The 15,508-nt window shown below is 52.0% G+C and overlaps 5 protein-coding genes across 5 annotated transcripts; 2 read left to right on the top strand and 3 right to left on the bottom strand.

The window, feature by feature from the left end:
- Positions 1 to 1,127: 1,127 nt before the first annotated feature.
- On the bottom strand, positions 1,128 to 3,384 carry GUITHDRAFT_105904 (hypothetical protein; the record flags this gene model as incomplete). Its single annotated transcript, XM_005835220.1, has 13 exons — positions 1,128 to 1,172; positions 1,220 to 1,301; positions 1,399 to 1,449; positions 1,518 to 1,571; positions 1,757 to 1,813; positions 1,870 to 1,934; positions 2,039 to 2,100; positions 2,230 to 2,288; positions 2,341 to 2,382; positions 2,429 to 2,492; positions 2,544 to 2,604; positions 2,750 to 2,818; positions 3,163 to 3,384. 13 exons carry the CDS (start codon positions 3,382 to 3,384, stop codon positions 1,128 to 1,130), a joined length of 933 nt encoding a protein of 310 aa, XP_005835277.1.
- A 1,281-nt stretch (positions 3,385 to 4,665) lies between these two features.
- On the top strand, positions 4,666 to 6,274 carry GUITHDRAFT_86075 (hypothetical protein). Its single transcript, XM_005835219.1, has 9 exons — positions 4,666 to 4,779; positions 4,898 to 4,992; positions 5,046 to 5,111; positions 5,164 to 5,221; positions 5,381 to 5,471; positions 5,580 to 5,634; positions 5,885 to 5,951; positions 6,083 to 6,142; positions 6,200 to 6,274. The coding sequence occupies exons 1-9, from the start codon at positions 4,698 to 4,700 to the stop codon at positions 6,238 to 6,240; spliced, it is 615 nt and encodes a 204-aa protein (XP_005835276.1). The 5' UTR covers positions 4,666 to 4,697; the 3' UTR covers positions 6,241 to 6,274.
- Positions 6,275 to 6,520: 246 nt separating this feature from the next.
- On the bottom strand, positions 6,521 to 7,923 carry GUITHDRAFT_105902 (hypothetical protein; the record flags this gene model as incomplete). Its single annotated transcript, XM_005835218.1, has 2 exons — positions 6,521 to 6,549; positions 6,678 to 7,923. 2 exons carry the CDS (start codon positions 7,921 to 7,923, stop codon positions 6,521 to 6,523), a joined length of 1,275 nt encoding a protein of 424 aa, XP_005835275.1.
- A 3,148-nt stretch (positions 7,924 to 11,071) lies between these two features.
- On the top strand, positions 11,072 to 12,023 carry GUITHDRAFT_162443 (hypothetical protein; the record flags this gene model as incomplete). The annotated part of the gene is made up of 1 exon (XM_005835217.1): positions 11,072 to 12,023. One exon carries the CDS (start codon positions 11,072 to 11,074, stop codon positions 11,930 to 11,932), a length of 861 nt encoding a protein of 286 aa, XP_005835274.1. The 3' UTR covers positions 11,933 to 12,023.
- Positions 12,024 to 12,099: 76 nt separating this feature from the next.
- GUITHDRAFT_105900 (hypothetical protein) lies at positions 12,100 to 13,692 on the bottom strand (the record flags this gene model as incomplete). The annotated part of the gene is made up of 9 exons (XM_005835216.1): positions 12,100 to 12,128; positions 12,181 to 12,776; positions 12,822 to 12,881; positions 13,052 to 13,116; positions 13,162 to 13,206; positions 13,257 to 13,352; positions 13,403 to 13,475; positions 13,532 to 13,593; positions 13,639 to 13,692. 9 exons carry the CDS (start codon positions 13,690 to 13,692, stop codon positions 12,100 to 12,102), a joined length of 1,080 nt encoding a protein of 359 aa, XP_005835273.1.
- Between the last annotated feature and the right edge of the window lie 1,816 nt (positions 13,693 to 15,508).

The raw sequence follows: 15,508 nt of genomic DNA, 5'->3' as shown, positions 1-15,508 counted from the left end.
CCATTGTGAATCCTCTCGACTACCCCCCCTCCCCTCCCCTAGGACTCTGTGCAAGGGTTCCTCTTTGTCCTCCTATGAGAAGCACCAAACACTGTACCCCACCCCTGATGATTACCCACCCCTACCTCCATCCTGACATTGGAATGCGCCTCATGGATGTGGGAGAGACGACGTTGAGCAAAATGTTCCCGAAATAGAACAATTTCTGCTCTTCCCCCTATTGTATCCCCTCATTCCATAACCCCCACCCCCATTTGAAATCAAGGGACCCCCCCTTTCCGACTGTCAGTCAGTCAGCACCGGATGTGTTCAAGATGGACTACCACCCCATTCAATCCCGATCAAACACCCCCTGCACCCCTGTACCTCCATTGAAGTTGACTAAACCAAATCTCGTGCATGAAAAAAATACCTCTTCATAATGAAAAGTTGCCAACACTCGTCGGTTCGGGGTCACAAAAGAAGTTAACTTCTGCCGGACGGATGAAACATCCGGCGATTTCTTTCACCGCTTTCACAGCCTTGCGGCAGTCACTGAAATCGCTCCGCTACGCCGCACTGCGGCAAATTGCGGCGGGGCCCGGCCCAGGGCCGCGGGCCCTCCGCCCGCCGGGCAGGTTTCCGGCCCGGGCCAACTTGCCAAAACTTGACAGGCCGGGAGCGCCCCGCCACCGTGACGGTGCCTAATGGCCGGGAGCGCGCCGCGTGATCGGACCGTGGCAGCCTGGGCAGTGGCCAGCAAAGAGAGGCCAGCGGGCAGTGTGAACTCTCGGAGTCCGACAATACCGAGAGTGACGGTCCGACCCCGGATGATGGGCGGCCGGCACAGGGCCCGACTCGGAGTCCGAGCTTCCAGGCTGCCAGGAGAGCTGGCGATCATAATTTTTTTGTTACAAGACAGCGAGACGAGAGACTGAGAAGAAAACATGAAACAATCTTAAAGGCGCGCTCTCAGCTCTGACAAAAACTGCCAAAAAACTTGCAGACTCTTTCAAGAGAAGCCTGACAAGTGCGCAAAGCCCGAGTGTCAACCTGATTCCCAGGAACTATTCAACTTGGCAAGGCTAAAGTTGTCAAGTTTGGACTGATCAGGTTCCTGAGGTGTAGGTCCTCTCATCACCCTGCGCTCATTCTTTCCTCATCATGTTGCGCATGATGAAGTTCTGTGAGATCTGACAGGCGCCGTCAAGTTCTCTGACATGATCGTCCCTTGTCTCACCTCGGTCTCCAGAGGGCAGACAGCAAAGTCCCAAAACTCCAGAAGGTCTTCGGACGGAACATTGGCAAACTGGACGGGGCCACTGGGGACGAGCAGAAGGGGGAGGAGGGGAAGGGAGAGGAAGGGTAGGAAGGAAGATAGTCAGAATGTCGGAAGGCTGTGACAACGAGAGAAATCACCAGAAATCTTTCCTCGCCTTTCCTCCCAAGTTCTCATACCAGCTTTGTGTGCTGTAGAGATCATGTTAGATTATGTCAATGATGAGCAGGTAGTGCAGAAAAAGCAGCGCAAGCAGCACCTGTCTCCCATTCCTCCTCCTAGACACTCGTAGGCAGACTGTACTTGACGGAACCTGAGAAAGAGGGTGAGGAGCTGGAAGGGAAGCACTTGCTGTGAGCTCCAAGACGCTTCTTGATGATGATGACGACGATGATGATGATGAGAATGGAGGATGAGGATGATGATGACTATGATGATGACGATGACGATGACTATGATGATGATGATGACTATGATGATAATGATTTGCGTGCAAACCTCTCTTCGGCGGCCAACTTCTCGTCATCAGGCAGAGACGATGTTCGGTCAGGATGTCTGTCCGTTGCATCAAGGGAAGGAGCAACAAGACAACATTCAAGTCAGAATCTCACAAGGTGACGATGAGCTTCCGATGAGCCGCTTTGACCTCAGCAGCAGAGGCTCCCTTTGCCAATCCCTGACGAAAAACTCAGGACCAACTGATAGCACGCGCCTCCGTTCGTCTCTACTGCTTTCCCCTTTCCTCCCCTTTCCTCCTCCTGCTGCTACAAATCAAGATACCAGTGTCTGGTAGGCGCGTTGCACATCGTCTTTCTTGCTGTTGACTTCTTCCATTACGTCTCCTGTTCACATGACATTACACAGCTTGGCTCCTCATAACTTGTCTCCTCTCCTCTCCTCTCCTCTCCTCTCCCCCATCCTTCACAACTCCCGCTCAACTCACTCCATCTTATCTCATTCAGGACTCTCACCAAAGTTATCAAGGGGCTCGTAGGCATACTCAATGAAGTTCCTTGGAAGTCTTCGGAGACTGCAGCACAAAACTCAACATCTCAAAGCCAACAGAGAGGAACACGACAAACCTGGGAGATCCCTGACAAGCACACTCCCAGATCTCTCGACACCTGCATCAGCCATCATGCTAGCGGAAGTCTTCATCTCCGTCATCACATCTTCTTCACAACAAGAGGAGCGATCAGGTTTGCATCCGCCATTCCCTGGAGGATGGGATTTCCTGGCACGTTGCCACGTCACCGTACCGCCAATACACTACTCAGTCTCAGACCTTCAAGGGAGTCTCCGACCCATCGGATTGCCATGACTGCTGTCGGGACCCAATCGCTCAACTGCATCCAGTCATCATCATCATCATCATCATCGTAATCATCGTCATCCTAACCCCCCTCCCACTGCTTTCTCCTCCTCCTCTTCCTCTTCGTTTTGTTTTCCCTTCCCTCCTGCCAACCTCTTCTCTTGTTCCTCCTTCCTCACCTGCTCGTAACCTGCAGGGAGGGTGCCAGCTTTGGGCATCCGGATGCTGACGACATACCTTGAAAGAATCTGAGAAAGAAGCAGGAAACGAGGGCGGGAGCTCAGAAGATTTCAAGAGGAAGCAGAAGAAGGGAGAGGAACTGGGAGGGAGTTACATACTCTCTGAGATCGATGATGTCTTCCTCCTCTGAAACCGAGATTCTTGATGATTCTTCACTTATTCTGAATGCAGGTAAGATCCTCAACAATGCGCTCCTGCTCCTGCTCCTGCTCCTGCTCCTGCTCCTGCTCCTGCTCCTGCTGCTTCTTACTTTCTCTACCACCATCACTACACCAGACATAGTTGCCACCACCACAAACAGCATCTAGCGTTCCCACCTGTCATAGAAGTCCATCGACTTTCTCAGCAAGACCGCAGGGTCAATCGTTGTCGTCGCTGACTTGGCAGCTTTGCCGAACCCGCCTGATGCGGGCTTACTGTCCTTCTTCTTGGTCTTGGTAGCAGCAAGGCTGGCGCATCTCCCCGACTGACTCACTTGCGGACTCAGGCCGAAACGTGGAGTCGATACAAAGCCAGAGCAGATATCAGCAGAGAGGGCGACGGAAGCAAGGAGAATGAGCAACGTCCTCCGCATTCTGTTCCTGTCAGTCACGGGATGGATCAGTTGAGGGGGCGAGCAATCAACTTTCAGGTCAGGCTCTCTGAAGCTAGGCATGCACGCATCCTTGTTATTCCTCTCTATTTCTCCTTCTCAATTTGTCCTGAGAGAATTTGATCGCCTCTGCTTCTCTCTTGTGGAAAGATAGAGAAACATTCTGGTCGGCTACTATCCCTGTCCTTCCTGTCCTTTTTCTCCTTTCTCTTTGGCTTGAAACGCTCACCGATCAGCAAACTCTCCCTTCATCGGTCTCCTACTTTGTCTCCCTCCCCTCGCTCCTCGCTCCTCTCTCCTCGCTCCATCTACATCTTTTCAAACTCTTTCAGCGGCCGCACGTGAAATGAGAATGAGGGGGATGTTTCACGGGCCCGCATCAGGTAAATTAAGTAACATACGGATAATTAAGATGCGTATTCTTTTCTACAAACCAACCCCACGTCACGCGGGCAGCTTCATGGCAGCAGGGCGAGGGGAGGGCAGGGGAGGAGAAGCGAAGCAGAGCAGAGCAGAGCAGAGCAGAGCAGAGCAGAGCAGAGCAGAGCAGAGCAGAGCAGAGCAGAGCAGAGCAGAGGAGGACAGCAGGTAATAGGGGCAAGAGGTGAGGAAAGGAGAGGGCAGGGAAGGGCAGGGGAGGGCTGCGCACGGCAGGAGAGCGGGAGAAGAGGGAAGTGGGAGAAAGAGAGAAGGAGAGAAGGGGAGAAGAGTAGAAGAGGACGATATTTCATTGATACAAACAGGGGAGCACAGGGAGGGAATGAAGGTGTTTAGGAACGGGTTTGGGAACAGATGATTCAGTTGGAGAGAGTCAGTGGAGAAACTGAGAGAGGAGGTGCGATTTGGGAAGGTTGAAGATGGAGGTAAAAGCTCAATTTGTTGGCGAACTGGAAATGGAGCAGCGTTTGAAGATTTAGTAACTAATACCGGGAGGGTGGTATTTGTGGTGATGGTGGTGATGGTGATGTATGAGTGGGTGATGAGTGCATGAATGCTTCAAAGATAGAATTCGTGGGCCCAGTCATGTGGAATCACAAATCCTGGTAGTTGTTTGATATGAAATGAAGAAGTCAGTTTTGCTCCTTTTGAACAGCCGAGAAGTAGGAGGAGGAACAGGACCAGGGCAGCAGCACGAAACAGCAGGCAGGGGGGAGAAGTGAGGGAGATCTCCCTCCCTCCCTCCCTCCCTCCCTGCAACGTACTTTCGTTCCTCACCGTGCTAGTCCAAACTCATTGAAGTTCACCCAGCAGGTTGAAGGGCCTGAGTTAGTCAGCAGTGGGAGCAGTCGAAGAGGATGTTCTTTCAGCCGCTCGTGTATGCCTCGGGGTATCTCGTCCTCCTGTTCCTCGCCATCTGCATGGCTTGCGGCCTCTACTGTAAGTCTCCTCCCTCCCTTCCTCCCTCTCTCTCTCTCTCCCTCTCTCCCTCCCTCCCTCCCTTCCTCCCTCTCTCCTTGTCTCCTTCGCGCTTCTCTCTGATCTGACTCAACGGCAGACATGGCTGAGCTGGCAGAAGAGTACTCTAGACTGACCAAGAAGGTCCTCAAGTACTCCATCTGGGTCGTCCTGGCCATTCACGGGCTCCTTCTTGTGGGTGTAGAGGTGAACCATGACGACCTGGGGGTTGACGGGACGGTTGACAGGTATTGGACGGGTTCCCTTTCTTCACCACGATGTTTGGGATTGCGCTGCATGTTGTTTACTATCAGGTGAAGCTGATCTTGCTGTGACTTGACTGCTGGTTGTAACTTTCCGTCTCAGTTCCTCAAAGATTTCCCTTTCGTGAATTTCTCCTCTCCTCTCTTCCTGGGAGCGTGCGGTATGCTCGCCTCTCCTTGTCCTCGCTCCTTCGAATCTTGCTCAACTTGTTCTCTCCTCATTCTCTCTCCCCTCCCCATCTTCAGTCGTCTCTTCCACGCTCTTCCTCCTCCCTCCGTTATCCCTCCCTCCCTTGTCTCCTCCTCTTACAATCATCCAGCTGGCCTTCTGGTCAACCATTGGCTCTGGATCGTCTACTTCCGCGAGCAGTACCAGTACCGCGTGCCTCAGATCATGGCCTTCTTCGTTCCGTGAGTTGAGGGAGGGGATGAATGAGCGATGGGCCTGGAGGATCTTTCTGATGGGGTGGGGGGTGGGGGGTCAGGCGGGAAAGAAGCGACTGACCGATGGCGCGGCAGTTGCGTCTGGCTTGTTCCCTTCGGCTTCTTCGTCTCCGTCTCGTTGGGTGATACGGTGAGAGCACGTGTAGGAGGGAGGAGGAGGAGGAGGAGAGTGCCGAGGGAAGAGCTCTGCTTGTTGTATGAGTGATGATTGCATGATGGAGTGAAGGGGTTTGACGCTATCGAGAAGTTGATTTCACTTTGACGATGATGATGATTATATCGATAACAATGAGCATATCGATAACGATGATCATATCGATGGCAATTATCATACTAATTCGTTAAGTTTGATGTTCGAAGCTGATGGGATGATGAATCAGGTTCTGCCATCAGCAACTCATTCTGGAGGTTTGGGGGTGAAGCAAGAAGGACAGAACAAAGCCTCGGGTGAGATGAAATCCAATCGTATGCCTGGATTGGTGTGCATGTGACGTTAGCATGTTCAAGCCTTCCTCTCCTCCCTTCCTCATGACCACAAATTGATGTTTTATTTTCTTGCCTTGTGACTGTGTTTGCAGCACTGAAGGGATTGTTGCAATGGTTTGGCAGCAAGAGGGACATTTTCATGTCAAACACAGGTTATGTTACATCGTCATTATGCCTCGTTAGTGTTCTTCTTGTGACTTTTGGAACAGGAATGCAACCATCAAGGGATTACTATGGAAAAAGTTTCTGATAGCATCATAGCAATAAACTCTCCTGAAAACATCAACTATCCTGTCTGACCGTTGGAGGATCACATCATGCCAAAGGCAGTGTTTTATTTACAATCACAATCATGTCCATCAGTTTACAAGTATGAGTTCAGCGCACGTCGGAAAGCATCCTTATCCTGTTTGCTCATGTGCTGTCCATCAATTATCGTCAGTGGAACGATAATAAAGAGAGGGCTAGACAATGATTTCGTACTGACCTTCTTTGCTGTGTTAGACAAGCTTCCAGCAGCTTGTCCAATTCTATCTTGCTTCCTTCCCCTCGATCCAGTCTGCACTGTGTGTCACATTCCTCCTGGTGTTGGACAGCAGCAGCAGCAAGGGGATGAGTGAGTGTGGGAGGAGGAGCGGCAGTAGGAGGCGGAACAGTAAGAGGAGGAGCAGTGTGAGAGGGAACAACAGTAACTTGCCGGGAGTTTTCCATGATTCGCAATGGCTCGTGCCGATCGCAACTCTTGCTCAAGGTGAGACTTGGTGGCCTCGATCACGTCGTCCTCCGACACGCTCTTGCTGCTCTTCTTCCCCGCTGCCGCATCCTTCTGCACCTTCCCTTTGTTGAGCTCATTGCCCGTGGTTCCCAGCGCCCAAGCGCCATCAGCAGCGATGCTGTGGATGAACTGGTCGGTGCTTTGCAAGAAGCTCTCGACCTTGGCACTCCAGGGTTGAGAGGACGACTGCTTCTGAGACGTCTTCTTCTCAAGCTTCGTGGAGATGCTGTCCGGATCCAGGTCTGTCACTGAGCTCAAGGCAGCCTTAGCCTTCTTGTGCACTTCAGTCAGGTACTCCTTGCTCTTGTGCTTCATCTCTAGCTCCTTCTTCCGCACCACGCGCTCGACCTCCTTCTTCATCGCCTGCTTCAGAGCTGAGTTGACAGAATCTGCTGCGGAGGAAACAATGGAGTCTTGGACTTGCTTCAACTTCCTCTTCGACAGCATGTCGTCCAACGTTATCTCATCCCTGTGTAGCATCGACTGAATTGGCTTGAATGTTTGCGTCAGGGCTGCTCCAATCTTCCTGGAGGCTCTTTCGGCTGTACTCCTGAGCATTCTCCTCCTCGACAGCCTCCCAGCCTCCAACCTGAGGGCCGACGCCTCATGCCTCTTCTTCTCGCTCAGGTGAGCCCTCGCCATCCTTGCCTTGCGCATGTTGATGCTGCTCCTCAGCCTGTGGGATAGGCTGGAGTGAGACTCGAAGCCGTTGGCTAGCTCGTTGATCTCATTGTTGCTCTGCTTGTAATGGCGAAAGCTCATGATCTCTGCCAACATCTTCTTGGAGCTTTGGATGCCATGGCTTCGCTCCAACTTGCCAAGGGCCGCAGCCCCTGACCCCGAGTCACTACTGTAGCCTGACTTGCGCTTAGCTAGGGACTCCATCTCCTGGAGTGCACGAGGAACCTTGTGCTTTGATCTCGCATCGCGGACTGAGTCGAATCCACTTCGCTTCTGCAGCCGATCCAGCTGCGCCAGAGCATGTTTCCTTCCAGGCTCAGCCGATCTAGCTAAGGATGAAAGCTCCTCAGTGTACTTGTTGTTCTTCTCCTGCTTCTTCTGAGACAACACAGTGGAACCATCTTCCATCGTAACCATCACCATCACCATCATCAGCGCTACCGCCAAGCTTCCAAACACCCACGGCAATCGCACCATTGTGCGAAGTGCCACTGTGGCAGATCAATAAGAGGGGGTAGGGTACCTACACTTCCTACCGGCCTGCAGCTTTCCTTTAATTGAGATTTGATGGGGTACCCGACAATCAGAAATAAATAACGGGAGGGTAGGGGTCCATCTTTGGGTCCATCAGTGGTGGGCTGCGGGGCCCGGGCGGGCCCAGGGCGGCCGGGCCGCGACGTCGGACACTCAGCACTGGTGTGTCACCCGGCCGCATGTCACACCGTGGCCCGGGGCACCACTGGCCAGTACGGCCCGGCCGGGGCGGCACGGCACATGGTCCGACACACGCGCCATCGGCTGCCGAACTTCCGACGGAAACTGCCTCCGCGGCGGCCGGGACCGTCGCCGCGCCGGCGGGCAGCCCGGCCCGGCCCGCCGCGCCGCGCGGCCCGGCCGGTCACCTGAGCCTACAACTAGCCTCACGGTAGCATAGTAGGCCCCGGGCCCGGGGGCGGCCGGGGCTAGCCTGGCTCCGACGAGTGCTGAGTCCGCCCGCCCCGGTGACCGCCGCCGTACCGTGTCACGGGCGCGGTCGGCGAGCCGCTGTCCGAGAACTGAACTTCAGTAACTTCGGTCCCGCCGGGGCGGCCGTCGCCGCCGCTGTAAGAACTTGGGTTCTGACAAACCTCTCAGAAGTTCTTTCAGACGCGATAAGTTCAAGGGATGCGTCTAATCAGGTTGTGAACCAAGTGAAGCCTGCAGGTCCAAGCTAGTGGGCTGGAGCTTAGTCTGTGACTTAGAAGATCCGGTTGGTTGGGCGGCCTGGGGAAGCTGAGGCGGCGCCGGAGGAATCAAGAGGCGCCGGCTGTCGAACTTCCGAGGCAGCACTCGTACAGTGGTGGGAGTACGGCGGTGGTGTGTGAAGGGAAGCTGTTTGGTTGGTCTTGCTGCTACGAGTGTTGGGAATAAAGTGCTGGAGATTGTTGGGGAAGTTGATCTGAGTTACCTGAGGTGTTTGGTTGGCTGTGAAACTGTCATTGGTGTCTTCGTGCGCACATCATCTGTGAGTCTTGGTCTTTGGCTTATCAGTCAGCTGTTGAGCTGTTCTACTAGTCATTTATCTGTGCACAGACTCTAGGAGTCACGAATTGATTCCAATAGCCGCCGCTGCCCGGCCCGGACTCGGCGGGCCCGGTCCCGGCGGCGAGCCTCAGAGGCCGGCGACGGCGCCAGGGCCCGGCCGAGCGGGCCGCGCCTCGAGCCTCCGACTGCGGTGCCACAGTGACAGTGTCAAGCCTGACTCATCACTCCGGGCTGAACAGCCGCTCCGAGGCAGTCAGTCGGCGCGGCGGCGGAAGGCTTCACTTGAAGTTCGGCGGCCCCCAGCGGCCCCGCCCCTGCGACCGTCGGTGACTGTCGCCGGACGGCGGCGCCGCCGCCGCTGCCAGAGTGCAGTCCGACCGTCACGCCGTTGGGGGCGACTAGTAGTTATGCCTTGCAGACCACCGGTAGAATTCTAGAGACAACATCATCCGGGTAGGGTCCGAGCCAAGTGTGGTCAGGCGAACGGAAGTTAGAGATCACGCGGTGTCTTTTGGAGGTGTAAACGGACTTGCCTGGTTGGAGATATACAAGGGGGTGGTCATTGTCGCCTTGAATTGCGGGTAGGGGTATTAGTGTGAGTAACCAGGAGGCCAAGAAGGTGGAGTCTGTGACGGAATAGCGACTGCTACAAATGCACCACCCAGACCTCTGAAACATTTTGATATACTGGCTGTGATTTTAGTTGAGTAACTCTATATGGTAATGCAAGATCCCTTCATTGTGTTGACTAAACCTTGGGATATCCTTACTACTTGTTACAATGCATTCTAGAATCCCATTCCAAGGTATAAGCGATGAAGCCGACTCACCACCCATAGAACTCCCTTTAAACTACCCACCTTTTCTAGGGAATCTTCTCGAAGGGCTGGGTGGGTGTGAGTCAAATGGCAACGATTCATTTCGACGCTGACAGGAATCTTGTCATCGATAACTGTGAAAAAAATCGCTCAGGATTCCGACGAAACGTCGTCAAGAATTGCTCGACTTGCCCTTTGATAACCCCTTCATAGAACTTCAAAGTACCCCACCTTTTAAACCCCGCCCTCGCCGTGACTGGGCACACCCTTTTAGGTCGATTACACCACCGGTGGTGGACGTTTGAGAATCGAAGAAGGGTGCTGACACGTAGTCCAGTGGGATACATTTAAATCTACTTATACGAATTAAAACTGTTTTGGTGTCCCCCCCTTTAAAATACACTTTTTATTCCTTTTATATGTGTAAGGCTCTCACCCCCAGGACCACAGATACGTACCCTACCTTGCTGTTTGATCACCCTCATTTACAGTTTCAATTTCAGTAAAAAGTACCCGTACTCACCGATGCATACCCGTTGGTTGGTCCATGACAAATTTATCACCCACCTTGAATCTTTTTTTTGCAAATTCCTTACCCCTACCCATACAGTATGAATAGCACCCTACCCTTAGTAACAAATTCTGTTTACCCCAATGAGCCGATCGCAACATTTCGAACAGACCATTTGGACTGAGATACAGGTACTCCTCTATATCATTTCAATTGAGACATCTACTATATTTTTCTCTCCTATCAGCGCCAGGAAATACAATTAATGTTCCCCTTGACCCCCTTACCCTTCATAAAGCTACCCCACCCTGTGGTTTTAGCACCCTGCAAGAGTAGCACCCACCCTTACTTCTTATCACCCCACAACCGGCAGGAGGAATCGGAAGTTCGATTTAGTACCTACCCCCTTTCTTTGCACCCTTCAGGGGCAAAGTTTATTACCCCTTTAGAACGTAGGACCCTCTATGTTTACCATTTTTTTGGAATAAAACCACCCGGTACTTTTGTACCCCACCCTGCAGAGTTCATTTCTTGTATGCCAAGCCCCTGGTTCGCCTTCATAGTTGCCGCTCGAAAGCTCTTCCCTCCGCAGTTCCCTTCACCTCCCCCCAGAACCCTCAGCCCCTATCGACCCCTCCTTGCTCTCTCCTTCTTCTCCCATCGTCTTTGAGTGCGTTCTGCTGCCTGTTGCTGCACTCATCTCCAACCTTCAACTTCCATTTCAAAACTGTTGTCTGTTGCAAAGCACCCCTCGCGTGACAGGAGCGTTGCAATGTGCGGATCCAAGATGGTCGAGGCAAAGGATGAGCCCCTAGAGATCATTGGAGTCACTGAAGTTATCGAGAGAAAAGCGCCACATGTATGTCATGAAAACAACCTCGATGCTAGAAAAAGGAACCTGGATTTGTTGCAAGACGACGTATTTCCTCGAGATAGAACAACCACCATCGATGATCTTGACATCGGGATCGACTCTGACACGGAGACTGAACCAAGTGATCTTGATATCTCGTCTTGCAGCAAGTCGTTCACCTCAGAGTCTGATGAGAGCTATCAGGAGGCATCATCTGCAGACATCCAAGAGCTATCTGAAAGCGTCACAGCCCTCTCTCTAAAAGCCGATTCGGAGAGGATAGAAGACCTGAAGCTCTTCATGAATGACTTCCGAAGCTTGGGAACAGCTCTCAAAGACAAGTGGCTCGAAGAAGAGAAATTTCAGAGGTACTACCAGGAGTCATTCGAGAAGCTGAGAAAAGGGGACATCATGGAGATCAGTGGTGCGGAAATCCTCCTAACGACATCCATGAAGGAGGATTACGAAAGCTTTGTTCGAGCCTTGGTCAAGAAGTGCTTGTCGAAGTGCATCGTTGCAAGCTTCGATGACGGGTTCGCGTTCGAGTTCGAGGCCAACGGGGAGTACGACGTCCTAGTGCGGTCCAACTACGGAAGGCAGACTGGATGCGTGCGACCTGCCCAGGATTGGAGCTTTTACGTGCGAGAAGGGATCCAGATGATGGACCTTGAGAGCATTGAGAACATCTTCAACTTCTTGGAAGAGTGGAAAATATTCGTCAGCGAGAACTCTGATATCGACATGAAGGGTCTCATGGCAAGGGGAATTTTCAGCTTCTAGTGCACAACAAGGAGTGTTTCTGTTGCATTTACTGTACCATTACACATTAGTTAGTACTCTTGTATTTTGATAGTTACTGTTATTAAAAATTTGCTCCACGATTATAGGGTCTCCTCGTGTCGACGGGGATTGTTGGTGATTTGTTTTCTTGGACATTTGTTCATTTTTCAGTCTCTCTTGCTCGTTTTGCTCTTGTCTGGATACAAGGTGTTAGAAGCATTTCTTTGACAAGACAGAGCGCATCTCACCTTTGGGTTTGAAGAATTTCCCGATCCTACCGAGAATATACATCGAAATGATGATAATGAGCATGGCGGAGCTGAACAAACCAGATTTTGTCCCAAACCCGCAGATGCAGAGGATTCCTACGAGACGAATGACCCAGAGGACCCAGACACGAAAATCGTGTTTTGATGACTCATGCCGTCGAAACCGCGAGACAACAATCATGCCCAAAAGCGCGAACAACGCGCAATACCCAAGAACGAGCTCCCAATACTCGATCAAGATCTGTTTGAACATGTTGGCCGCAAACTTGACGACAAGGAATCCATATCCAGCATAGACTGCGAGGTGAAAGCTCATCGTCTTCGACCCTGGAACTTTCATCTTGTTGAGAAGGAAAATGAAAAGAAGCATCATGCCAATGGTGATCGAAATGAGCATCCCACTGCTATACTGAAAGACCTTGCTCTTTGCTAGCGGCCTCGACAGGGCCAGTAGGAGCATTCCAGCAGCGAACATAGTGACCTGACTCTTAGTGCAGCTCGCCGTCACCCGGACGCGAACAACTTTCGTTTCATCGTTTGACTTCCCCGACCCAAAGGATACGACGATGCAAGACCTTAATAGGAAGTCAGCATCTCTCGTGAAACAAACTTGCTGGCACCTCCCGAAGGGCGAGAAAGTCTTTTCGCATGTCTTGGCGTCAGGGTTGAGGATAGATGGGCTGGAAATCATCATCGTCTTATCAATATCTCATGCAGGGCAAGAAGAGGGAGGGAATGATGGAGAGAGAGAAAATAAGACGAAGATTATGAAAGAGCGCATGGGGGGCCGAGGAAGAAGGGGTGAGAGGTTGGAGGAGGGCACTGTACATGGATAAGCAGCATAGCGTACCATTGCGCCAGCATTTCAAACGGGGTAGAGAAAAGAGACTTTCTCCTCGCTTTCAGCTGTGCTCTCTGTAGCAGCTTGAGAGACTGACCAACGACACCGGCCTTTCTCACCTTGACGACATCGAAAGCTTCTATCCCCTTTGCCTCTCCTTTGCTCTGCAGCCCAGGGGAATGAGAAAGGAACTAAGTTTGCTTCTCAGCGCAACCTTGATGTAATGGTCTATCAGCCCATGGATGTCGTCCTCCGACGCGCTGAAAACTGATGGCGGCTTTCTGGAGTTGCTCGAGATAGAGATCTTCACCTGCAGAAGACTCAGAGGCAGGTGCCCTCGCATGTCGAACATGAGTTCACTTCGCAGAAAGACCTCCAGATATTGAACTGCGGGGCCGAGTAGCAGAAGACCTTGGATTCATCCCCCACAAACCTGAACAAGACCTGGTCAGCTCTAGTCTGCCGATGGTGCGAGCATGGAGGGTTCACTTTGACTCTACTTGCTTGTCAAGCTTCAGATTCGTGACCTTCTCCTGCGTTTGCTCTTTGCACTAAGGGAAAATGTCAGAGGATCGGAATGCTGACTTCGGGTTCACCAGGCATGCTCCGAGGAAGGCGAGGAGAAGGCAAGCGATAGACGGGCACTTCATTGAGGCTGAGATGAAAGCAACGTCAGAGACACAAACCTTCAAGCTCCGCCTGCTCTGCTTTTATTCCTCACTGAGTTCAATCAAGGTTCCACTATTTCTCTACCCCTCGTCATGGCTACCTGCTTGCATCTCGTATAGAGTTCAATCTGATCCTCCTTGTCTCTCTGACTTTCGTCTTCCTCTTCCTCTTTCTCAACATCTACCTCAACTTCCTCCTCCTCCTCCTCCTCCTCCTCCTCCTCCTCCCCTTCTCGCTCCCACTCGCTTGTGGCTCTACGGCGCTTTCTGTAGCCATGCGCCTCATCCAGTCAATTCAAGCAATTTACGAGCCCGCCTCGTCCATATTCTATCCGCCTCGCAGAGGCATCAAATACTTTCCTACTGTCGATTGGCTGAATGCCTTTGTATGTGGACCCGCCTCAGAAAAGCTACTTATCCTCATCCCCGCTCTTGACCAATCTGGGTACTGGAAGAATTATTGAGTGATGTTTGATGATTCGAAAATGTCCAGGTAAGGATTTTGATGGAGAAAAGGCGAAGGATGGGAGGGAGAATGTATAAGAAGAAGCAACAGCATAGCACTGCAGGGGAGAAATGAAGACATTCAGTTAGCGACAGATGTTGGCACTGAGACTGTGGTGAGGGAAGTGAGGAGAGGCAAGAATATGGTCACGATGGCGGGACGGAGGATAGAATGAAGTTAAGAGGGCATACACGTCAAGGGGACTTTGTGAAAAGACAGCAGAAAGGTAAACATGTAAACATGTAAACATGATGAGGAGAGGAGAACTTTTGCTCTCAACAGCGATCCCATCCTAATTGCTGAGACTTTGATGTAGAGGTCAAAAGCCCTCGCACAGCTCGAGTGACCACCACGAAGACAACAGAAACTTGTACAAAAGTGACGCAGTGAGGGCACTTGAAGCCATGCTGGGAAGGTAATCTCTGTTCCTTCCTCCTCCTCCTCGCTCTTGTAATTGTGGTCCTGCGTATCCTGAGTGCTTGTGTGTAACAGCCACGATCTCTCGGTAGAGGACAGCGTGGAGTGCATCGCACCGTCGGATCGCTCTAGCATGGACCTCCTTGGGGATGATAACCCCCGTGCAAGGCAGAGGAGGGAAGGGGAGGAAAGAGGAGCAAGCATGCTGGCAAGAGCAGAAGACATGAGACGGCAGATGGAGGCAGAGCTCAATGCCGTGAAGAGAAGCCAAGAGGACATCATGGGGAAGACCGAGAGTTTCGACAACATGCTGTCGAGGTACAAACATGAGTTCGAGACGAGGAACGCGAGGTGGACGGAGTGGACAAGTGAGGAGGAGAAGGAGGAGCTGTGGCGGGACCTGGATGCTCCTGCCGGTGAAGGCTCATCCTCCAGGTACTTGTCGTGGTGCTGATGGGGCTGTCGCTGAAGGATCATGTTAGCAACATCCCATACTCTCCTGACTCCTTGCGCGGAGACGAACAGCAAGTGAGTCCCTGCTGCTCCCTTCGACTCCTCTCTCCACGCCTCCTTCTCACATATCTACAATCTCCTCCTTGCTTCATAGCTTCATCCTTAATTGATCCTCACCATGCCCATTACTCTTCTCTTCTTGATTGCAATAATCCTCTGCCGTTGGCCTTTGCCGCTATCACCACTCTTTCTCTATGTGTAGGGTGACTGTACTCCTATTTCACAGGAAGGGAAAGATGTAGAATTCTTACAAGCAACAGGTCTGCTAATTCCTTCCTTTTGTCTTCCTTTACGCCGCATAATCTTCCTCCCCTCCCGATTTCCCCCCAATTCTCTCCTGCAATTCTCTTCTTGCCCCCTCCC

The sequence above is a fragment of the Guillardia theta genome (genome assembly GCF_000315625.1).
Source record: "Guillardia theta CCMP2712 unplaced genomic scaffold GUITHscaffold_22, whole genome shotgun sequence".
NCBI classification, from domain to species: domain Eukaryota; class Cryptophyceae; order Pyrenomonadales; family Geminigeraceae; genus Guillardia; species Guillardia theta.
The sequence above is the reverse complement of the archived record's forward strand: the minus strand, read 5'-3'. Positions and strand labels throughout refer to the sequence as shown.

What these genes read in the sequence shown, in the direction of transcription:
- GUITHDRAFT_86075 (XM_005835219.1), top strand. Translation starts at nt 4,698, where the DNA reads ATGTTCTTTCAGCCGCTCGTGTATGCCTCGGGGTATCTCGTCCTCCTG. An exon ending in CCATTCACGGGCTCCTTCTT is followed by an intron (nt 4,993 to 5,045) that starts GTGGGTGTAGAG and finishes GACGGTTGACAG; the next exon opens with GTATTGGACGGGTTCCCTTT. An exon ending in CCGTCTCGTTGGGTGATACG is followed by an intron (nt 5,635 to 5,884) that starts GTGAGAGCACGT and finishes ATGATGAATCAG; the next exon opens with GTTCTGCCATCAGCAACTCA.